Consider the following 25,317-nt stretch of genomic DNA (forward strand, 5'->3'; position numbering starts at 1 on the left):
TTGCAGATGTCACAGAATGATATTACAGTTGTAATAGTGCTAGTTTTCCTTCTATTATTTATTTTTTTCCTCAATTATCCCCTTTATGTTTTTTTAATTACTTTTATTTTCTCCCACAACCATTAGAAACTTCTTATTCTGTGAGTTCAGTATTATAGTAAGTTGTTATCATTCTGAGATAAATGTTCCTGTTGGTACATTTGATCTGCACCTTATACCTGGAAGAATAAAGAGTGTGTGGGAAGCAATTAAAATGACTCAAATGTGGGAAGGAATTCTCAAGGCTCTGCAAAGCACAGCAGGATGAGCCAGAACCAAGACAACGTGAAATAACTGTACATGTGAGATTTCTAAACCTGTAGGTAATGCTGCAGGTGTGCATAGTGAACATTTCATGTGACTGTTTCTTGGCATCCAGTAGGATGAAAAATGAATCCAGTAAGGAGGAGATGAGGAGAATGATTGATATAAAACATTACACTGCATTTACAGTGGTGTAAATCCTGATGAAAATGGTTCATTTGCCCTGGCATGCTGTTGAAGTGAGTCAGTGGTGAGTCAGGTCCACTGTGACTAAGAGAATTACTGAGAGTTTTTCTCCACAGAATTCTGTCTTTAACTTCTGGCTCTCACACTTTTTTTCTCCTCAACACTGTTGTATGACATAAACAATAGACATTTTGCCAAATACCTCTCCCTTGACAGTGTTGCCTGTCCCTTCAAACCCAGTAGATGAAATGACAGCTGTTTACTAACTTTGCCATTTCTGTATACAACTATTACTGAGTAATTCTTTGAGTCCTTCTGTTGCATATGCAAAACTCTGGCTTTGCTAGAAATGAGAGTGGAGATTTTATGTGATTCCACTTAAGGCTGTTAACTGAGCAGAGTGTTATATGCCAAGCACAAAGGGTATTTTCTGAATAGCATCACTCTAATTTGAATATATCCCTTAGAATTTAGTTTATGGAAGCCAGTATAGTACTTGTAATATGCCACAATGTGGATGCAGTGGCAGGGTTATCACTGTGTGCATCCGTTGATAACACTTGATGGTGCAGTGCTGTGCACCTTCTTCATGGTACTCCTGAGAGAAAGACAGAACAAACATCTGAGCCCTAGATTTTAAACAGCCTTTTGGATTAAATGCACACTGTGCAACGTGGGTTGAAGCACCGGCCAAGAGCAGGAGGGTTGTATTAAGACATGGGAATAAGCAAAAACAACTCCTAATTGGGTTTGCCTAATTGGTGGAATAACTTGATAGGAAAATTTTCTAAGCCAGTTCTGTTCTCTGTGTTTTCTAAGCCAGTTCTCTCTGCTGTTAGGTCAGAGAGTTATTAGAATCATATCTAATGTAGTTCTGCTTGCAGAAATTAAAACCTTATCTCAGCCAAAGTCGGGGAGCTGCATTTACTTAAATTGGGAATTTGCCTTTATAAATCAATGCAGTCACTGATTGGGCTATTTAACAACAAAATGCTGTATCACATTCAAAAACATTATTAAATTTCATAAAGATAAACCTGTGCTTCATCAGTTTCCTGTACATTCCTGGCACCTAAAAAAAATGCATAATTCATTCATATAATGGCCTAATATCTTAGTAAAAACAATCATTTGGGGAATGAATGAAGAAGTATAAACAAGATGAATTAAATATCCATTAAAGCAGTTCAGTGATTTTCCACCTTTTTTATTTATATACTCTGAAAAAAATATTCCCAGTGAAAGTACATTCTCCTCAATGTTGAGTTTAAAATGATAGATAATGAAGCAGATACAAAATGATAGATAATGGGAGCAGAACAGAGCCAGCAGATTTTTAAGGAAGTTTTCCAAAGAGTGCAAGAACTAGCCATGTGATTTTTGTGGAGGACAACTATGATAGTTGAGGGGTTGGAGAACATATTCTGAGGAGATGCTCAAGGAGCTGAACATGTTCAGCCTAGGAAAGTGATGGCTTTAATGGGAGGTCATTGTAGTGTTCCCATACCTATGAGGTGGCCCTTGAGGATATGGAGACAAGCACCTTGCTGAGACACATGGTGGGACACCAGGAGACAACTGTCATAAATTTAAAGCAGGGAGGTTCTGACTGGATAAAAAGGGAAAAAAATTCACTGTGAGTAACTTAAGAATAACTACTATCCATTGGAGCAATATTCTCAGAGGTTGCGCAGTCTCCATCCTTGAAGATTTTCAGTATTCAACTGGAAAAGTTCCTTGGCAGACTGATCTGAATTGATTATCAACTCTGCTTTGAGCAGGAGGTTGGATTAGATTAATTATTCTATCATTATGTGATCACTTGCACGCTTCCTGACTTTAAACTGAATTCTATTTCTGTTGCCTGTACTATGACGTTTACCTGAAGGAGTATCAGTGTCCTTTAATGAACAAATGGGAATGTCCATGTGAATGGCATTACTCAGGAAGTGGAGACAAAATATACAAAAGAGAATAATTTGTTGTCTAATCGATGTTTTACACTTTCACCCATCCCTACATTGCTTAAGTATTTTTCCCCTTCCCATCCCATACAAATAGTAAGTTCCCTCCACTTAAAAAAGCAACAGAAATCAAGTCATATGTCTTATATGAGATCTTTAATACTGCATTTCAGGTTGAGAAGCTGCCTGATGGGAGGGATTATTGACTGTCGGTGGTTTTGTGCTTAAATTGTTTCTCTTTGCTTGGACAGGTGGTTGTCTGGTGATGACACAGCTCTCCAACAAATTTGTTCCATGTGAAAAGCTTTTAACTAAGAATGCTTTATACCAGTTTTCTGTGGGCTTTGTTTGTGGGTCAGGCAGCTGCACCATGCCTTGGCAAACTCACCAGCTCAGTGATTTGCAAGCTTTTTTTCATTATTTCTATTCAGGGTAGGGTACAGTTAGGACTTGACTTGGGGATTTTAGAGTATGAGGTTGGCAGGATTTGGATCTTCTTCAATATACAATACTTAGTGGTAGTGAGGAACTATTGTAGCAACTAGATTGTATTATACACTCAAAATGAAAAATATGCTTTGATAGGATTAAATCATTACAACAGTCTAACCTTTTGTCACTTGCACAAACATTTTACTCCCAGCAATATAATGTCAATTGCCTCTATGCATTTTGATAACAAGATAGATTTTTTAAATTGTTATTACTTTTAATTTTTACAGGAAAAAGTTCACTGATAGCTTTTAATTCTCAGGAAAAGAATCATATAGTTGTAAGTTTAGCTAGTATGTTAAACAATTTTTGTACTTTCTATCTTCCTTTTACTAATTACTTCATTGAGTAATGCAATGAGGATATACTTAGACTTCAGTGATGAATCAGACATCAGAAATCTTGAGTCTTCCTTCCAGGACTCAGCTCACTCTGAGCTTTAGGCAGCTCAATTTCTCATGTGTCAACTCCATAAGCAATTATTGCTCATCAACTGCAGTAAAAAATTATATCAATCACACTTCCAGAAACAGCATGAGCGATCAGACAAGCAATGTCATTGTGGTAGAGTTACAGTTATTGTGCATATCATCTTTTATATATTCTACCACTTCATCACTTATGGCAGCCATAGCCAGAAAATGAGCAGTTTTTTGCTGAGCTGTCTGCAGTAATGTAATATATTTTTCCTGGGTGATGACAGCTAATTTAAAACTCAAATTTAACTAGTTAAGTTATTCCTTTTGGTATGAACTGCTGTAGTTTCGCTAGTGCTGTATGTTTTCCAGGCCTGGTGACCATACTGTTCTGAAGACTTTCAAGTAACACACCTTACTGTCTCCAAATTATGCTTTGAACGATGCAATTCACATTTGTCATATCAGCTTTATTCTCCTTTTACTTAGTTCAAGCCCTCAAGTTGTGAGAAATGAGAAAAGGTGGTTGTATGTACTTTGTTGCAGAGCTCTCTGGTCCTGTTTTAAGTGAAGCATGGGTTTGTCTGTGGATGTGCTGTGGGACAGGTTGCAACACTGAGAGATGGTCTCTGTGCTCAGGGCAGGAGGTCCCTGTTGATCAGCCCAGATAAACATCATTTCTCATGTTGATCAGTCACCAGAAGGCCCTTCCTTCTCTGCAGAGGAGACTTCACATTCAAAGGGGTCTCTTATACCTAAAGGGAAAGAAGTAGTTCATAATACTTTGTTTCAGAGTGTTGAGGACTGTTTTGACTGCATTTAAATTGCACACACTAAGAGTTCAACTTTGTGATTGTGGAAAGCTGGTTCATGGTCAGTTGAATAAAAATTAAATTGTAGGTATATGTACTGTATTACTAATGATACACTTTGCTATTCAGGTTTGAGGTAATATCAGCTGAAAATTACTCTTCAAATTGATGTTCATAATAATACTACATTCACATTTGGCTTCCTGGGCACAAAGACCTGGTGCAGCCTTGAAGCAATTGTAGGATATTGAGGAGTTTTTTTAGAACCTATCACTTGAACCATAAGAGATCTCTTAGAGATGAATGTTGCTTCTTCTGTGCTGTGAGTGTGTTGGTATTTTATTAAACACAGAGACAACAATCTGTCAAACTAAGCTTTCAAACTGTGCAAAGAAGAACTAACCATATGGTTAGGAATTTGCTGCTTTGAACTACCTCACATCAATATAAGCAAGAAGAGAAAAAATGAGGTCTTTATTACAACTAAACCAAAACCATGCAATATTTGCTGCCCTAAGCTTATAAAATAGCTGGGTTCTGCTGGAACCAGTTGTTCATCTATGAGACCAAGCCCCTGAAATTGAAGGGACAGGAGAAAGGGGCACTGGTGAAAGCCTCCTTGGCATTTACCCCAGGGACTCTGATTCAGACTCAGGTCCGAGGTTTGAATATAATTTATGATATCTAATCAGGGTAACCACATATACATATCAGTAAATAGTGTTAGTTAATTCCTGCATCAGCTGCCTAGCCTCAGGTTCAGCTAGCACCTCTCATTTAGAAATATGGTGTGGTCTTTTTAAAATACTTCCAAGTGTTGAAGTGTTGCTATGTCTTGTCTTCTGTGCTTTGATTAGAAGGACAAAAAAAAAAAATTTGGGGTGATAAAAGTCACTGTCAGCACTTAGACTTACATGAAAATTTTTGAGTTTGTGCCATTTTAATTCAGAGATACTTAGGCAAAATGCATTGGAGTTCTCCTGGTGTGATCATCAGCAAAAAGATTACTGTACTTTTATCCCCTAATTTTTCTGTTACAGTTGTATCTAGTTTATAAAAGAGGTTTTTCTGTGCCATTGTATATCTAGTTGATATTACTGACTATGCAAGTGAATTCACCAAGTGAATTAAAATTATATATTCGGTTGTACTGTTAAATTTAGGGAAATAGTCTTTGTTCTGTGATGCATCCAGGTTATCTGAGAATTTGTCCTGGCAGTTTATTTTAGCAAAGAAGTAGTTTAATTCACTTAGAGAATGTTAGCCTGGGAATTGTATCATCTGTGCTAAATCAGTTGAGTTATTGAGGTTATGCATTCCATTAGCAATGCTTGTGCACTTCCAAGGGAAATTATATTTCTTTTCAATTTGATATGCCAAACATAAATTTATCTGGTGGTTGAATACTCTTCTGTGCTTAAAAACCTGCACTAAGTCAAGCAATTTTAAACCTGAAGTTTAAGCTCAATACTGATACTTTGTGGTCTAGGACGTTAAAGTTGTTATCACAGAGAGTAGTGACCATCTTCCATGTCTAAAATTGCAAAAATCACTCTGCACAAATTATAGCATGAAAAGAGTGAGCTGAAGCAGAGCTGTTTTCAGAATGGCAAATCTGATGTGCTGTGTTGCTCTTTATTGCCAATCTGAAATCCTGCAGCAGGTTTTCAGGAGTGAATCAAGTTAACACTGATGCAGTAGAACTGGAGAGTCTTTAACCTAGATTTACTGCATTCCTGTGATTGGTATTGTGAATGGCAAAACAGCCCCCAGACACACACTACATTTTTTAATGTAAATGCTTCTGAAAGCTTTGAAATTCAGTGAATAAGAAAGAGTTAGAAAAGTCACCTTTGTAGAACAGGGCTAAATCTCTAGATTGATAGTAGGGGATGTGCAGTGCTGTGAGAGCCTGTTTACATGCTGAAGGCAGTGGGGCAGTAGTTTATAGTAGTTTCTTAAAGGCATCCACAATCCTAGTAGCACTTTCAGAGTTTTTCAGGTAAGCAGGTTATGAGACATTCTACATGCACCAAAGTGTACATATTTTTAACTTTGGGAGAATTTCTACTAAAGTCAGGCTTAGCTTAATCTTAAATTAAACCTAGTTTACTTTAGCTCTAAGCTGTAGAGTTACTTGTTCTCCCAGCTTTTGTTCCTAGTGGAAGACCTTAAGCCATTTAAATCCTGGGCAATTCTGTTTAGCTTGGAAGAGTGTGAGGTCAAAAAGGAAAAAGGAGATGCCAATATCTGGCTTTCAGTTCCGTAGGGATTTTGAAGAGTCAGGAGTGCTGGGAGCATGTGCAAGAGCTGTCTTTGGGACACTGTTTTGTGAGTGCCATCTGAAAGATGGGGTGGGAGTGCAGTTTGGAGGGACTGGCCCATGTTGTTCACTCAGCAGAGCACAACTCCATGAGTGCTGGTTTTGTCACTGGCTCGAGCCAACGTTGCAGGTAATTGAGAATTTAAATATATGAAAAGTGGTAAGGTACTAAGCAGTTCTGAGCAAATTGAGGGCTCAGTTCTGTTCTCATTGCAGTCAATGAAAACAGTGGTGTTGAATTATGTGGGTTAATCTCTGAACAGATGGCAAAACTCTTGGCCTGTCCATGTGAGGGTGTGAATGCACAGTACCCAAAACTGCCTGCTCTGACTTACTGTCCTATAGGCAGGCTGCACACATTCCTCATGGAACTCTTTAGTACAAGTTACCTGCAAGACACTTTCAAAGCAGCTACAAACATTCCTTGCATAGAATGGTTTTTGCTGAGCATTACGATTATGTATTCAATTGATGCATGATGAACATAAGAGTTGCAAATCTGTGCTCAATGTTATGACCTTCCAAATTCCTTGTGCAGGTAAGTCCTAAGTTACCCTGTACTTGGTTTATAGGGAAAATATGTTCATTGCAGAAATTTGTTTCTGTCCTGAAAATTCAGAGGCTTAACTATTGCAGAAAAACTTTTTTGCTTCATGTAGGCAAGACCATAATTACATTTTAAAGCATGAATTGTCTAGAATGACAAATCAGCATTGTGGTTGTAGGAGACTGTTGAAATAATTGTCATAATTAACTGTATTATTCAAGACAATGAAAGAAAAAGTGCTAGAATTGATCACTATGCTTAATCATCTGTACCTTCTTTCTGAACAGGCAGGAGAAAAGCATTATCACCCAACCTGCGCACGATGTGTCAGGTGCAATCAGATGTTTGCAGAAGGAGAAGAAATGTATCTTCAAGGTAAATCACACAAACAAACAAAACAGTTACACTTGGCTCTCTTGCCCACACCTGCTTGCCCACACCATGGGTATGCACAGGAGAAATTCAGTGTTACAGGACTTGTGCAATAAAGTATGCAATGGGAAAGAAAGTCATTTGACATAAATATGAGCTGAAATCCTTCATATGTAGCAATTTCTAGCTCTACTAAACTGATCAAAGAAAATTGCTTACACAGTTAAATAAAGAGTAAAACTTTTCAAATGAAAACAGAAAAGAAACTCAGAAGGATGTGGGAACTGCAAGGCTGGTGTATTCTCCTAAAATCACATCCCTGCCCAGATCTATGTTTACAACTTTGCAATTGTCCGTGGTTTTCTAGAAGCGTACTTTGAAATTTTTCCTTAAACTGGAATAGTTAGACTTGATTTAGAGCACAGCAGTGGTCTCAGTAAGATCTAATTATGGTTTAGTACTTTATTTTAAATTAAAATTTTATTGTCACTTTGGTTTGCAACAAGAACTAGCTCATTAAAGGACATAGTGATACTTGTCTGTGCTCATGAATTTTCCCTCAGGAGCCAGAAAATGCTGCAATTCTTCCAGTTGAAAAGGATCTTAGCAGTGCTGAAACCCCATATGAAATCAATGCTTTAAAAAAGTACATCAAACTACAAATTTGTTTTTAGATTTCAAACCTTCTGAAACTTGTTTGCAAGTCAAGTTTTTTTAAAGTTCCATTTATTGTGAGGGTGGATGTTTGTAGGTTTTGTTCTGATTATTAGTTCAAATAATAGCAAGGTATGGTTATGTTGTATTTATTTGGATGTGTTTTCTGATGCATGGAATGTTGACACCAGCTTACTGTCATACCCTTTTTGTCTTCACATGGAAAGCACTTTCCTTTGGAAACTGGTGTTAACGCCATGAAAGATCAATGATCACTTATTTGGATTATCTAGCCTGTTAAATAATAAAAAATGTTGGAGCCCAGGGTTTTATAATGTGTTCTTCATTCTCTTAATAAACTGCTGTAAAGTTACTTTGGGTGTTACGTACTCCTTAACAGAAATCTTCAGTAGTCATCTAAAAGGCAACTTTTTGGGTGAAAGGACTTTTCTGTGTGAAAATGTTTCCCAGACAGTGTTGCTTGGCTATAGATAGGAGTAGTTAAAAAAAAAAAAAAAAAAGGTAATCTAAATACTTCTTAAATCCATTGGGATAATTTGAAGCAATTTAAGGGACAAATGGGGCAAGTTTGAAATCCACTTGTAAGTGGAAGATAACTTAGCATTAAATTTAAAGGTGCTATAAAAATGTTTTTTAGTCATTCAGTAACAAAAAACCCAGTAACTTAGTAAACATAATTATCTGGTCTGTTCTTATAGGTACTCTTTTACTGCAAGAGTCTGGGTTCATCTGGGTTATTTTTGTGAAATAAATTCTAATGATCTCCATCTGTCTTCTGGGAAATAGACTGTTTCTATCTTGTTTCCAAAATCCACTAGTTAGAAAACTATCAAACTGCTGTGAAAACAAAGTATTTCCAATAACTCTTCTTGATACTCTCCACCCAGTATAAACATTCAGTATTTATTATGCAAAGGTTCTCAGATTCCAGTTTAGTCAGGCAGAAGTTGTAGTGCACTCACGTTGTTTACTTCTGGAGCTTTAATCTGTGGCATGTCTGAGATTGGACTGGCATAAACATAAAAATTTCTTCTTACTATTGAAACTTGCAAACAATTATTTTATTTTATATCATTATACAAATTCCACTTCTACTGAACACTATTTTAAACATCATGTTCAACTTTTTGAAATATTTTTTTCCTTTGTGACTAGTGCAAAACTATTCAAGTTTCTATCTCACACTCATTGTTTACTTACATCTCGTCAAGAGCCTCGTTTCAATACCTGTATGCAATACAGAATTGGTTCATTTGGTATCTCCTTCTTCCTCTGTGATGGACATTCCTCCTTGAGTTTCTGCAGTTCCTTAGTAGCTGACTTACAGAAGACAAACAGATGGAAAGTGCAAGATTGGAACAATGAATAAATGATAAATGATAGGCTGGATTTTCAGCTAGGGTTACAAGGCACAATACTATTCTATCCCACCATGGTGTGCTATTGTGTATGACCCAAGCCTGACTACTACAGAAAAATATATTTTAAGAGTGTAGGAAATTCTTGTGTAGGAAATTGTGACTAGATATAAAGAAAAAAGTTGCCATGAAACAGGCTGCCCAGAGATGCAGTGGAACCTCCATCCTTGGAGATGGGCAAAGCCCAGCTGGACACAGCCCTGCCTGCTCTAATGGGACCTGCCCTGAGCAGGACGTTGGACTGGTGGAGCTCCAGAAATCCCATATCACACTTCTTAGGACTCAGATTTTGATGTTGATCTGCCATACTGAGGTACATGTAGCTTTCTGAAGTCTTTGAAATGTCTACGATCAGGCTCATTGGGATTGAGAGGTTGTCATCTTGACCTCTGAAAGTATCCTGCACTAGCAGGGGAAGTAGTCAGTAACCTATATCTTATAAATCCTTATAGGAGGGTTTAATAAGGTTCTTATTTTGAACTTTTTTAATGTTCTTATCATGGAACTGAATTAAGCAGAACTTTAAATTTACTTTACAGGAACATCCATTTGGCATCCACTTTGTAGACAGGCTGCAAAGGCTGAAGAAAAAAACAAGGTAAAAAATTGCATTTTTACCCAGTGTGATTTGATTGCCATAATATTCTCTATATTTTTTTTTTTTCAGCAGGCATGGATAGAAGAGTTTGGAAAATTTTCACTACTGTAATTTTAAATTTTAAATGATAGGAATGTAGTTGGCTAATGAAATGTAATCAAGTAATATAACTATTCTGCTTTTAATCAGTGATTAAAGATACAGATTAAGGAGAATGTTGACCTAAGAGGTATATATATAAGCTGAATAAGTAAAAATGTGAAAATATGAATAAGAAAAAAAAAGTTAATTTTTAACTGCTGTCTGATTATGATGTTATCAGTTCATTACTTCTTTTCCTGTGGCTCTAAACTTAAAAGATCAGAGGGCTTTCACTTTATTTGTTTTTACAAAAAAATAAGTAACCTTGGAGTTTTATTATTTGTTTCTAAAATGTTGGCAAGCCAGCCACAATTTAATTTAATCTCTGGCTTTAAGTACCTCTTTAAGTTGGATGATTGTGCACCTCTCTGCATGCAAGGGGAAAAGGGGGGAATTCTGGCAGAAGATTAGCAGATAAATAAGCTGTCCATAGGACATGAAGAATTAATGATTCTTCTGAAGTGATGGGAATGAGTTACAACTATCTCATTTAATGTAGAGGCCAAGTGTGGGTTTTTCACTTCTGATATTCTCTGATGCTCCAAGTGGTACCCTTGGTATCCTTGTTCAAAAAAGCTCTGCTTTGGTTCAAGGCTTGGAGAAAGGCACATGGGCAAATCAGAACAGCAGGCAGCATCCATAAAAGGATTGCTAAGTCTGGTGTGTTAGAAAGTCCAACTTTGACTAAATTACAGCTTGAAAAAAAAAATGTTTGGGCTTTACCTTAAAAAGAATCTTGGCTGTAGTTTTTGTACCCATGTGTTTGGGAAGTGATTGCTTGGTTTATGACAAGCTCTGAATATCAAATGATTTTTCCTAGTAGCTTTTCTTCTTCCTTGAGTTTTTTTCTATTTTCTGATCTTTATGTTCATTATTGAAAAATTAAAACCAGAAGGAAAGATGCCATTTTTAAGAGAGTAATAATGAACTTTTCAGCATAACTTGTAAAGTCTGGAATGAGATCTACTCCTTGAGAAATTTACTGTTCAACCTTGCAGTTTGTTGTTTTTAAGTTATCTTCCTATATATAGATATATGAACAGCATGCAATTAAAGTAGGTGACAAAGGCAAAAGGAGAAAGTGGCAGCATGCTCCAAAACTTTGAAGATGGAGTGGAGGGGAAAAAGAAGTTGTGAAAGAGAGTGACAGCATAAAGAAAGATGATGGGAGAGTGAGATTTTAAGCAGAATGGAAGAAGCTGGAAAAGACAGGAGAAATCAAAGCAGCAAGAGAAAGTAAGGTCTATAAAAGAGGCTTTTAGGGAAAAGAGGTAGGTGGAAGAAGAAGAAAAATGTGTAGTACAGAAAATGAACTAACAGAAGCAATAGAGTCAACAAAGGTGTGAGGTTTTATTGAAAAAGCTGGGAGATGGTGTGCAGCAGGCATGGATGGGGATGCTAAAAGGGGTAATGGATCATGAAAAGAATAAAGAACATGTGTGCAATGTGGGATATCTGATATCCAATTCCATAGCCACCAGTATCCTCCAAGTCCTTCTTCTCCCTTCACCACCCAGTTTATGCAGGTGGTGCTGGAGATTCCCTGACCCAGGTTCAGGACCTTGCACTTGGCCTTGTTGAATTTCATGAGGTTTGCATGGCCCCACTTCTCAAGCTTATCAGGATCCCTGTGGATGGCTTTCCTTCCCTCCAGCACATCATCCCCACCACATGGCAGGCTGTCATCTGTAGGTTTGCCAGGGATGTTCTCAGTGCCACTGTCTGGGGTCATGGATGAAGAAATGCTCTGGGCCATTTCGTTCTGAAGAGCAGGGATAAAAAGCCATGTGTAAAACAATTCTTGCATTTTTGAAAGGTTAAATTTATTGTCTGCAAATGTTCTTTTATTTTTAACTCCATGTTTTGAGCTCTCTATAATATGCCATTTTTGGGTGGTAGAGATTGAATTAAATTAAATGCTTGTATGCTATTTTTGAAATAACAGTTACATTATCTTTGTCTCTCCTTTTTTTCCTATCTATTTCACTTCTCCTGCCATAGGAAACTAGGACTTCCTCTGAGAGTATTATTTCTGTACCTGCTTCAAGTACATCAGGCTCCCCAAGCCGTGTGATCTATGTGAGTATTTCTCAGTGAGATTTGTTCTGTGAGGTGGGGAAAACCTTGTGCTTCCTCCTACAGTTTAGCATGTTATATGGCAAGTTAATGTCTCCAAACCACTGCAGTTGCTGATTCCTCTAAAATAGAACTATTTTCTCAGGTTTAAAATATTTGAATACTGCATTTGCTCTAACAGAATTCTGGTATTTTCCTCCTATATTTTGTGGTGTGTTTGTAGCTAGTGCTGGCTTATACCAAAGCATGCAGAATACCACAGTTCTTTCTGAAAAGAAAAGTTTAAGTAAACAGTATAGCCCACAGGTAGATTACAAGCTTAGATTTGAACGCAGCTTATTTGAATTGAGCTCCTGAGCCTACATCTGATTGCTTATGAAAACACTTGTGTGTGATTGCAGGACTCTGGCCTTGCCAAATGCCAGTCCCTCACTCAGAGGACCTTTGATGTCTTTATGGTTTATGAAGCACTCTGGAAAACTCATTGGCAGAATTTAAAATAACAAGTATAATAAAATCTTAGGATTTTTTTTTTCAATACAAGATCAAAATTGTTGTAGTGTAGTATTCTCAAGGCTACCAGCAATAGATAAAAAATGCAAATGTGGTATGATCCATATAGATATCTCTTGCAGGGCTGCATAATTTCCAGGGCTTTTCTTTCTCCTGCTCAGGTATCCCTCAAGTATGCAGGTCATCCTCATCAGTTAGAACCATATAGTGAGAAACTTGCTGGAGATACAATTGGCTTCCAGAGAGGTTATTTTGCAAATATTAAGGGCTTGTATCTCCTACATTGAGACAAGCAAAAGACTGCTTTGGATCTGAACATGTCTTTTTTCCTCAAATAAAAGTTATTTTGAATACAAAATGTGCTTTATCTGAGTAAGATTGAACTTGCAGTGGGACAAGTGTCCCTTCTCTAAGTGCTTATCAGTGATTCTGAGTGCTGCTGAATACCAGTGGTATATTACCAGCCAAGAAATGTCATTGTAAACATAGTCCATTGTGCTGGGAGCCTATTATAATGTAAGCACTTTCTTTGGCCAGATGAGCTCTTTTTCTTCAGGCATGCACCATCTTAGTGTGGTTTTAAGCATGAGAATTCTCCTAAGATTTATATGTTTTTAGAGGCATTTATCTAACTGCAGGATGGTACTGTTTGTATTGATGTTTGTGTTACAACCTTAAATATGCTTCACTGGCTGTTAAAAGTCAAGGATGAGCCTCCATTCTCCTTTTCAGTTTTTGTTTGTTTGTTTGTTTTTAAAGACTATCATTAAATCAGCACACAACCCTGATGGTTTTTACTGTTATACTAATCTGGGACTGGGAAAGAATGAAGTTGTCTAGCAATATGAATAAAGTTGTTAAGCAGTCAGAAAAAAAGATTCCCCAGAAGAGTGCAAGTTCTTGTTCTATCTGTCCCATCTCTCACTGCTTAATTGTCAAAACTTGATTTTGATTGAATAAATCCTATTTTGGCTTTCAGAAACAGGAAAGTAAAAAGAATTAAAAACATGTTACTGACTTCTATATTATCACAATGGTCCTTTGACTATCTGTTTTTACATGTGTTTTCTGTTACAGGAGTGTTATGACATACAGACATGCTCAAGATCTGTCTTGTGTGCTTTTGTGGCTGTTTTTGCCAAACCTAAATTCTTGCTGCCACTGAAAGGAAGGTCCCACCCATGTGTGGCCCTGTCCCTCTCTGGCTATGCCTTCCTATCTCCTCTTTGCTGCTAATAGTAGTGTGTACACACAGATATGCAGTCAAATTTGAGGCCAGACTGAGCTAAACAATAACCCAGGAAAAACCTCCAGACAACCAAAGAGGGAAAAAAAAAAAAAAAAAAGCCCAAGCTGTCTACATGACTTCTGATGCTAGTGCAGAAGGCAGAACAGGGTGGGATGGTGCACACAGGGCAGCAGTTCTCAGCAGTAGCGTAGATTCAGATCATTAAACCTGTGGTAAAATCATACCTTACCAGCTGGTGAGCTCTGTGGAGTATTTCATGGACAGAAAAGTTTAGAGAAAACAGTTCCATCTTAGGAACTGTGAGCTTGTGGTGCTTACAGTTCCAAAGCCATCGAGTCAGAGCAGTGCTGGACATCATCGTGGGCACCACCCACAGCAGTGCTTCTGGGCCATGGTAGCCTGGCCACACAGGGAAAGGTGAAGAAAGGTTTATTTGTGACATAAACGTGAATGTGCTTCGTACAGGTGGTTTACTAAAGCCATACCACTTCTTCATCTGCTGGTAGCAGACTTTGGTGTCTTCTTGCCCTGAGAGAGGACACAGGCCAGTGCCTTCTGAAGGTAATGGGCATCTTTTCATGACCTGTAGGGATGATTTCATTATATCCAGACTGAAATTTTCCCTAGTGCTGGCAACTCCTCAGAGTCTCTAATTAAAAATTGGTTGATTTCTAAATTATGCCATTAAATTATGTTTTAAAATTTCTACTTTATACTTTGCTTAATTTTATTGGGACAGAATTAGGTGCTCCAACCTAAGGCTTACACATAGCTGTGTTATATGTGCTCTCATACAAGGAATAGAAATCACACTAAATTTTTCTACAGCTCATATTCACAATTACATGTTTATAAAATTACATATTCCAAATGAAACAGATACTCTATACTTAGAGCATGGTTTTACCATAACCCTAAATACCAGGTTACTAAGAAATGGCTTGAAGCCTCTCAGCTGTAATTTGAGCTTTCCTGAGCTGATTTAAACTCCATTCACATAATTGAATGTAGGTGAAACAAATAAAATAAAAATTTAGAAAATATAACAGCAAAGACTCAATGTTTGAAGAATTGAGTGTTTAGAAAGTAACTGTATCCCTAAAGTGTTTCTTCATCCAAATTTGCCCACTCTGTTATATCTAAACTGAAAGGAATTACACAGCAAGATAAGTCTTACTCCTCTGACAGATCTGAAATCTAATGGGAAGTCACACATCTAGATGGAGACCAAAAGGACTGTAGTTCACATTTAAATATTTGGATTCACTAGAATAATGGCCAAAAACCTGGATATCTTAACTGAAATCACAGCCTGTTTGGCCTTCCTTGTAGGTTTAATGCTGCCCAAAGTATTTCTGGGACAGCATTAGCTGTCTCTGCATCAGAGCTCTCTGCTGGTTTCTCAGCAGGGAGGGATTTATTTTTATTAAGGGGCTATTTCATTGCTCTTTAGCTTCTTCAAGGAGCTGCAAAGAAAGTGAGATCTGTAGATTGCTGAAGAATCACATACTTGGTTAAAACACATTTTTTCATTAATTTTCAGGATGGGAATATGTGATGGTTATGGTACCATGGTTCTACTTTCTTATTTAAGAGTAATCTTCCTTCTTTTTATGTAGTTTATGTTAGCACAAATTCGTGCATTGTTTTAGAAAAAGGGGTAACTGGAAATTGTCAAACTAAATTTTTCCTGGATTATTAATCTGACAGAGAACTCCCCTGGAAAATCTATTGAGTTTTTCTTCTTAGTCCATACTAAGAAAAAACAGAATTACTGCACATATAAATCTTGGATACTTTTGTATTTTTGCATGTGGAAAACATTATTACAGTTTTATAGCTGATCATACTGAAATTTTCAGAGCACAGAAGATTCACTGATCATTTTGTTGCCAACAAAGAGCTTTTCCTTCTGCAAAACTTGAAGTGGGAATGAGACCATTATGCTGCCCATTTCTCCACTCTCAACATGGTCATCTTGTCATCATATCTACAGCATAGTATGTGCTGGATACAGTTTTGGTGCAGTTATCCTGAGGATAATCTGTACAAATGTGGCAGCTTGGTAATAAGTTATACTTTTGGAATATGTGTAGTGGGAGAACAGGGACCAGCACAGTCCTTTCCCTCTGTTGGTTGTGTGAGTCTCATAAGAGGATTTGAACTTTACTTGAGTGGCATCTGTGATCTTCCACCATGGTGCAAATCCATCATCTGTTTGTTTGTGACCCATAATTAAGGGCTGTTTAGACATAGAAAAGGAGGTGAAGCTGTGGGACACAAGTGAATGGGAAAGATCAAAGAGCTGAGTAATGCTTTTCAGGATCTGGAGAGTATATGCTGGAAATACATATTTGATTATTCACTACTGCTTACAGCAGGGGAATTCTGCACACCAAAAACGCTTCAAAATTCAGTGTGTTTTGAAAAACTAAAAAAGACTGCAATATATGTCCCCTATATCTGTTTGTGCATCCAGGAGTAAGTGGGATATAACCAGGGAATTGGAATGATGCCATGCTACTCCTGTTAGCCAAATGCCAGTGACAAGGTACAAGGCAACAGTATCTAAAAGAAAACAGCAGTAATATTTAGCATAGTGTAGTAAATACAAGAGATTTAAATGTTCACAAACAAAAAAAATGGTTTATTATGATTATGACTTTTCTACCTACATTTATCTTTCCTTGTCTGATTGCATCCTCCTCATATTCTTTCTCATTCTCACTGCTTTCTTTCCTCCTTTTCTTAGGCAAAGCTTGGAGATGAAATTCTTGACTACAGGGACTTGGCTGCTCTTCCTAAAAATAAAGCCATCTATAACATTGACCGCCCAGATATGATCTCCTATTCTCCATATATCAGTTACTCTTCAGATGACAGGCATAGTTACGGGGAGGTACTGAAACATGGGCATTTTTTTACTCTGAGTTTCAGTTTCTATGTGCATCATTGAACATGTTGCCAAAGACTATTAACATGTGCATAACCTTTTTTTTTTTAAATTTAACTTTTATAGCTCTAGTTAATTGAGTCATGTCATCCATTCATTCACAATGCCTTCCAAAAAAAAAAAAAAAAGAAACAACAACCAAACCCAAGATGTTAATTTATGTTAATTTCAGTTTTTAGTTTATAGAAATTAAAACATTGTTTTTGTGATCATTTTTTAAAGAGATGGCATGTAATTAAAATGTTTTTCCATGGGAGTAGTTCTGCATGTGGTAGGAAACAGGAGCCATTGCTAATTATAATGCAAAAATGAGAAGCAAAGCCAAATGTCTTTCATATTTTTTTTTTCTTTAATCAAAGTGTACCATGTTATTTTGGTAACACAACAGTGGTATCACTTTCCTGTGTACAAGTTTCTTTCAACTGTCCCTTACTTAACCTCATCCTCATGTCATGCATGCACTTCAGCCTTTTCATATGCAGAGCTAATATGATACAGTTTGTGCTAATGGAATCTAATTTAACACAATACTAACATACTAATAAATAATACTAATTCCAGGCTTTGTGAAACATACTTCTATATAACTCCTGTCATGCAAGTTAGCTTTTCTTCTCTGAACATACCTGCATTTCATTTGACTTTCTGATTGCTTTTATAATTTTAGCTAAAGTTTTACAAATTAAACCTTTACAATATGCTAGACATGAGCAAGATACATACAGTCTAGCACGGAAGTCTTGTTCTCTCCAGGTGTCAGTGAATGGGCAGAAATAAATGCTATAATTGATGTTCATGAGATTTAGAATAGCCCTAGTCATGCTACCACTTGCACCTTTTACACTTAATCAGTATCACTAAGGTCTCAGTACCACTGCCAACTGAAGTGTAGTGCATATGTTAGGTTTTGCAGACTTTCTTCCAAGTCCTCTCTGCACAGTGGTGAACCATGATAGCTCCATTGTAAAGTATTAAAAAATAATTAAATTGCATTTGGTAAAGGGTTTAAATGGTATTCAGGTTTCTGATTTCACAAAATGCAAAGCTGCTGCCTCACCCTGAACCTGTGGTGCATAATCACTTCCTTTCTATGTCAAAATTTGTTAGTGCTAATGATGGTTGTAGCTTGCCTCAGGTGCCTGGTGACATCCAGGCTTGGCAGAGGTGCACAGACCAAAGATGGACTGTATTTGCAATCCAACATATTTCCTGGTGCTCCAAATATTTATTATCCTTTATATTACCAGGGGGAAAAAATCCTCTTTCCCAAGTTTCAGCATTCTGGCATCTTACCTACAGCTGCCATACTTCCAGTGTATTTGCTCAACTAACCAAACATAGTGTTTGATTTGGAAAGGAAAATGAGCAGCAGATTGTCAAATTACATGATGCTTAATTGAAAAGAAATAATGCAGGTGTTTTTCTTTCCCTTAAAATGGTCAGTTCTAGTGCTGTTTTTGGAGGTCCTTCAATACAGATTTAATTAGGATTTGTGTGTAGTTTCAGGCAGTTGCAGTAACTGGGAGTTCCCTGTTGCCCTTCTCTGTGGCACAGGACTGGCCTCACCAGACCCCAGGATTCTGTAGTAGAGAAATCACTCAAAGACAAATATGAAATTATTTATATATTAGTCCTTATGTACTTAATTAAAAACAGATAATTTTAAAAATGCCCTAACTTAATTGACAGGTGTTTTTCCTAACTGTATCATGTGTTAAACATGGATAGTGATATTTTAAGAGTAATTCTTCTCACGAGTAACATCATGCATGAATTTGTATCACTAATTTGTTGTGTGTTGCTGTTTGCAGTCACCTCAGTTGCTCTCTCCAACACCTACTGAGGTAATCCCCAGTGCCTTTGTTCTCCTATTCTGACCCATTTTGTGATGCATAAACCTGGTCATATTAATAACCAGCAGTGTCTGAAATGTGGGGTTCGCCCCTTGCCTCTACAGTGCATGGGGTTTATAATTTATGATTTTCAGAGTGTTACTTGTGTTCAATATGTGCTCTGCTTCTAGATTGTCATCTGTATGCATCTGTCTCCACTGTCATCCATGTTTCTGCTTTCCAAAATAAAGGTTGTATGGTGGTCACTTCTTCAAGCTCTACTGAATAAATTATATTGGGAAATATGATTTATGTTCACATTTAATGCAGCCAGTGTGAGCTGATTCAAACTAGTGCTTGGCATAGATTTCTCTTCTTTTTTTCTTCTCATTTTTTAATTCCACAAATAGTTAAACTACTTATACTATTTGTGTGCACCTACTTTTAAATCATCTGCACATACCTGAACTTCTAGGTCTGTGTATTTTGATGTGCATTAATTTAGTCATTGTTTCAAGAAACACTTTGAAATTTTGGAAGCAGTGAAAGCATTTAATGTATTTCCCAGATAATAACTCAATTACATATTCTGGGTTTCTAATTTCTCTATTATGCTAATTTTATGCAAAATTTTGGTAATCATGGAGAATTAAGGACTTTAAGAGCTGGTTAACAGAGCAGTTAACCAGTAGAGATGCAATTTTTTGGATAATTTAAAAATAAAAGCATGTTTCATGTAAAATATTTGCTGACATGGACTAGGTTGACTGTTCCTTGCAGAGACATAAGGTACACAAAGGTAAGGTATGAAACAATATGAAAACTTGATGCTTTGTAAGATTATAATAATATGCTTTAAATTCAGTTACCAGTTACAACTGCCAGTTTTAATTTCCAGATGAGATACTGGTGTGGAGGTTGGGACTGCCATGATTTGTGTATACTCCCATGTTACCCAGCTTCTCTGTTTGCTGTCTCTTTTTAAGGAATCTGTGATCAGGTGCTTGGGCATCATCAACTGCAAACTTGTTTTTGCAAGGATTTTTTGTTAGGGGAGAATTCCACTGTGTCATACAATTGGACACATCACAGACCATTAGCTGATGCTCATATAATATTTAAATACCATTTAAATATCATATGACTTTGTAGAGCCATTGCAATACTGCTTGTAATTCTCTCCACAAAGGTTAGAGTGAGTATTACACAATATAGGCACAGTGGGAAGGAAACATCTCAAACTGGACATAGAGAAGTTGGTGGCAGAATGCCTGCAGAATGCTGCATGCTTGGGAAGGCATCAGTTGTTCTTTGCTTTTTGTAAAATTACTTCTGAACATGATGTTAAAGTAATAATGCTGCTAGCCACTACTGAGCTGATTTTCCACTTCTGGAAATGTAGCTGGTAGGTCTGGGGTGATGTTGAATGGATGGAGCATTGTCCACAGGAGAAACCTGGTGATGTGAGAATATTGTACATCTCTGTCGAGTCAAGGATAGTCCCAGAGAAGCCAAATTCATCTAAAGATGAATGTATGGACATAATTAAGTTGTTCTGATAAGAGTTTGGGAGATGATGGTAGGGCTAATAGGATGTATGGTTTGTTTAAATGAGGAATGATCCAGTGGGAATCACACAGATGCCTAAAGGCATCCCCAAATTCATGATAAGTGACTGACACCTGTCACTTGACACTGTCACAGTGTAGGATATCTTCATGTTTTTCTACTGGAACAGGAGAGGGGAAGCAATTTTTAAGTATGACTTTCCATAAAAGAGCATCTGCAGGTTACATTGATTTGTTCTAATATGAACTTAACCCTATTCTCACATGTCTTATAAACAGGGGAATTTTGAATTTGATTTTATAGCTAGTTTTTACAAAGTCACTTCCCCATCCATTTCACTCAGTAGTGCTTTACTGTTAAGAAGACCCTAACTTGCAAATTGCAGTTGCAGTTTAACAAGCTGTTGAAAATCAGAGGCTTGGAGGATGTGTACATGATTTTAACTTGTTGAAGCCAGGGGTTTAGTGGGAATTGGATTGTATGAATGCCTCTGCACAATGGTGCAGTATTAATGCTAATGTGTTAATATTGGGTTCTTAGGTAATGGCCATGTTACAGTGTGTCGCACTGGGCAATTTATGCACAATCAGTTTCATGATGTAGTGAAACAAGCAAATGCTGATTTTTGTGTTGTCTGCAACCATTATGCATCTATTCATATGGGTGCAAAGTGACCATAACTCTGTCATGCTGACCTGAGCTCATCTTCCACCCACTTTCATTTGTTCAAGAAATTCACTGCTTTGAAGCAACATCTTTACTGTTCTTTTCAAACTAAATTGTAATTTTAGATTTATGTCTGTGCTGACTTTCCTGGCACTATGACCATTCTCTGGTACTTGGCAGAGCTCTTTCAGTCACTCTGCAGGTGGAGGTGCTGAAAGCCACTCCATTTCATTAGGACTGCATGGAGTCTTAGGGCAGCATTGCCTCCCACCTACACAGCACAGGAACACACGAGATGGCATATTCTGCCTGTTTGAGAAGTTGCTTCTCTTCCCTAATAACATGTGTTTCCTCTCTTCCTCTAAGGGTGACCAAGATGACAGATCTTTCAAGCAGTACAGGACATCAAGTCCTAGCTCTGCTGGCTCCCTGGGCTATGGTCGGTACACCCCCACCTCCCATTCTCCTCAGCATTACAGCAGACCAGGTAATCCAAAGCAGCCTTACTTATTCTTTAGATTTTTCCATTACTTTGAATGTTGTAAGTAGAATTGACTCCAGCAGACAGAGGTTTAAGGTGGAATAGCAGTTCATTGCAGTGATTTATTTATGGTGAAGAGTGAGTTCCATGAGGAGAAAGGCAACAACTGCTTCAGGAACGTGCATCCAGGAAAACAAAACTAGGCATTTACGAAAAATTGATTCTGTGTATACACAAGATAGGATGTGTTAAGGGACTTAATCCTGGTCTCATCCTGCCTAACGGTACACACTTAATCCACAGTTTTTCCAAGGTGTGGCACAGTAGCAGTGAATGCACACAAAGCCAAGAGGGTGATCAAGTGACCTTGTGTTATGTTCTTGTACCACAGGGTCGTGGTTCTTGTCCCCTCTCCACAGTGTAAGAGCTGGAGGAATGACTAATTCTGGTGGCTGAATTTTAAAGGCCAAGTTGCTTTAGTTGAGAAGTTTATAGAGTGTTTTTTGCAGCTTTGGGCTGTAGTAGCAGCTGTGTTGGTGCTCTTGTCACACAGACAAGAGGGATCATCTCCTTTTGACCTTTGCATGGGAATGCTTTACAAAACCCTATTCATATTTGGACTCTGTACAGGGTTTTATCCTTGGAAGTAATTGGTGATATTGCTCAAAATTAATTGTATTTTTTCTCTACTCCATCATTTAGGTGAAGAACACAGAGCGTTTATATTTTTTTTTGTTGTTGTCTTTTAATTTCATTTGGGTTACATTATAATTCTACACTAGTTTGAAAATATGCAAGTTCTTATTCTTTCCAGGGGAAATGAAGATTTTAGAGGTAACAGAAACTGTTTTTACAGGAATTTAATATTTGTACTTCACAAAGTCTTTGACAAAATGGAAATGAGGTGGAGTATAAAAAAAATCTATTAGAGTGACATTAATCTCTGCTGAATGTCTGGTAGCTGTGAGGCCTCGTTTTAGTAGCACAGTGTTAAAGCAAGGAGGAAAGACAAAAGGCATTCCAAACAAAATCTAATGCTTTAAAATTTAGAAGATAATCTTCATAATCACCATTTAAATAATTGCCGCTGATCCTGCAAACTGTGTTATCAGGACATTATTGCAGCAAAGCAGAGATGACTTGAGAATATTTTTCAAGGTACTTAATCGCATATCTAACTTTCAGAGCTCAAATAACTTCAGGATGTTTCTTCAAATACTTAAATTAGCCATGCACTCGAGTGCCTTGTGCACTGTGAACTAAATCCTACCTGTGTGCAGCACCGACAGTGAGAACTGGACCCACTCGTGGCACAGTTCTCTGCAGAGACAAGGCTCTTCCCATTTCATTTCATTAGATCCATTCTGAGCATTTCTCATCCCCTCTTGCAGCTTTTTAATATGCAGGTTTTCCCCTGAGTGCAGCCGTGCTTTTTGTGGTGCCTTTTCTGGAATATTTTCCGATGCATTCCAGCATTTTGGGTGATTTCTGGCTGCAGAAAGCCCCCGTCCCTTGGGCGACCCCATAGTGTGGCCACTGGCATGTTTTTAGCAATAACCAGAGAAAGAGGAAGACTTAAATGTAAACTGTATGTTTTCTAAGCATCAGGAGGAAAATGTTCCTGAAAAAAAAGGATGGCATTGTAATTTGTGGCTTTCAGTAAGTGAACTAAATAGTTTATTTTCACTTACTCTCTGTTGCCCCCAGCTGGTACTCACAGTCTTGGTACCAGTAGCTGCATCTCCCTGCCCCAACACCCAAGCCTTACATCTACATTCAGACATCATTACATCCCTTTCTTCAAAGGTAAGGTCCAGGAATGCAAAACCGTGCTGTGATAATGTAGATTTATTCAGCTGTGTTTCACTTTTATGTCTGTGCAAGCATGGCTTTCACTTGGATAAAATTTGTCTTAATTTTGTGCAAATGCTTTCCTTGATGTACTGTGTAAGTTTTACAAACTGAATGGGTATGGGGTGTTTTATTTTCGCTTTTTCAGTGAGTGTTCAGTGTCTTTCAGAGGGGTAGAGGGAAAGAATTAGATTCTATAATGAAACTGAGGAACAAAAATATTTAAAAATCTCTTAGTTCTAAAACACCTTTACCCTTTTTGGTGATGCTAAATAGTATAATAAGCTTACACATTTGATACAGCATAGGATGATCAGTTATCTAATCTTCCAACCTGCATTTAGATATTCTTCGTATTATTTGTAGCATTGCCAAAAATTATGACAGCTGGTTGCATTGGTGCAATGGCACTGATTATCAGTTAATCTGTGCCATATCTTATAAAACAGTAACAATTTGTTCTCCTTGCCATTAGTGGATATTAACTTCTAGCAACCTGCATGTTGTGGAGAGACAGAGCTGAGGAATACCAAGAACCTTCAAGGCAAAGGTTTTTTTTAGTCAGTTGGTAAATGTCTGAGAGAGAAGGCATTTACCTATCACATTTGTCTTCCCTGAGTCTGTCTTCTCTAGTAACAATATGAACTGTGAGGCCACATCAATGGCAAACATTTTCAATGCCTGTTCCTTGACTCTCATATACTGTCTTAATAAAACAAAACTGTTGTTCTTGAGGTTGTAACTAGTAAAGAAAAGGGAATGACCCTCTGCAGGAGACAGACTTGCATATTCAAGTGAATAGCAGGTACTCATTGCCTTTGGAATAATAACTAATGCCTCTTTTTTGGGCCCTCATGCTGCCCAAAGTCAGCTGAATTTCACTGAGATAAACAGGAACAGAATCAAGCTTGAGACATCCAGATATGATCCTTGAGAGAAAATTTGGAGGGAAGAACTGATGAGATTAAACTGTTTGTTGTTGTTTTAGAGGCTACCTGCAAAGCTCTTTTCCATGACCAGAAGCAGTCAGCCTCACACATACTTCTTGAAAGGCTGACACAATCTCTGGTATTCTCTGAGGCACTGTTTGAACTGATTTTCTATCTGTCCTCTCATTTTGGATGGTTCTAGCCAACCTGATGTACTGAATAAGAGAAACTTCTCTGGGGTGCTGCAGCACACGATTTCAGTGCATGGAAAGCTCTTCCTCAAAGTCCCATTGGCAGTTGCTTGGCAGCACTCCTGTGCAAATGAGTTTCTGCTCAGTGCTACCTGCTGTTTCTCAGAGGAGCAGCAATTATTAAATGTTGCTGTTTGGATGAAGGAATTGTCAAGTGGTAGCTCCTTGTGCCCAAATAATTATTAGTAATGTGATCAAAATTATAATATTTTGCAATTCTGAGGCACTTTTTTTATCAAGGAACTAAAATATTTTGCAGACAGTACCTTTTAGTGCCTACAGTGTTCTTGTGAGGTAGGTGAACCTTTTTATAATTTCCTTAAGTAGGTAATCCTGAGCCCTGCCAAGGTTGAATAGATTATTCACTGGTTTACACCGAGTTAATATCTCTGTTCAAAATGAGTCAGAAGATTTGCTTCATCCTCTTCAAGGTCTCTGAATTCAGAGTTCCAGAATGTGGTTTTTTTCCTTATCTTAAGAAGCCTTTTGATGGTGTGGATGTGCTTTTTTTCTCTTCAAAGTGGGAAGATTTCTTCTTTAGTGTGGGAAGAGTGGGATTGTAGAAATAGTTGGTTTGTATCCAGACCCACCTTGATGTTCCCACTTCAGTTTTAAGAAAGTGAGATCCTGCTTATTTAAAAAAAAATTTATAAGATCCAAAAATAATACACTGCACTATACTAGAAGTAATCTTTTTAAT

General features: G+C 37.5%; 1 protein-coding gene across 7 annotated transcripts in view; it reads left to right on the forward strand.

Annotated features, from left to right (window-relative positions):
- ABLIM2 (actin binding LIM protein family member 2) overlaps positions 1–25,317 on the forward strand; it is a 126,164-nt gene that overhangs the window by 70,319 nt on the left and 30,528 nt on the right. For 2 of the 7 annotated variants that reach the window (XM_021550655.2, XM_021550659.2), the window contains exons 7-12: positions 7,331–7,418; positions 10,048–10,106; positions 12,249–12,326; positions 16,838–16,984; positions 18,850–18,882; positions 21,472–21,592. In XM_021550655.2, the coding sequence (XP_021406330.2) occupies positions 7,331–7,418; positions 10,048–10,106; positions 12,249–12,326; positions 16,838–16,984; positions 18,850–18,882; positions 21,472–21,592 (526 nt within the window). Of the gene's footprint in view, positions 1–7,330; positions 7,419–10,047; positions 10,107–12,248; positions 12,327–16,837; positions 16,985–18,849; positions 18,883–21,471; positions 21,593–23,293; positions 23,393–25,317 lie in introns of all 7 variants that reach the window. The other 5 variants (XM_021550656.2, XM_021550660.2, XM_021550652.2 and 2 more) reach the window with 4 other exon arrangements.

The sequence above is a fragment of the Lonchura striata genome, chromosome 4 (assembly GCF_046129695.1).
Source record: "Lonchura striata isolate bLonStr1 chromosome 4, bLonStr1.mat, whole genome shotgun sequence".
In the NCBI taxonomy this organism is placed as follows: domain Eukaryota; kingdom Metazoa; phylum Chordata; class Aves; order Passeriformes; family Estrildidae; genus Lonchura; species Lonchura striata.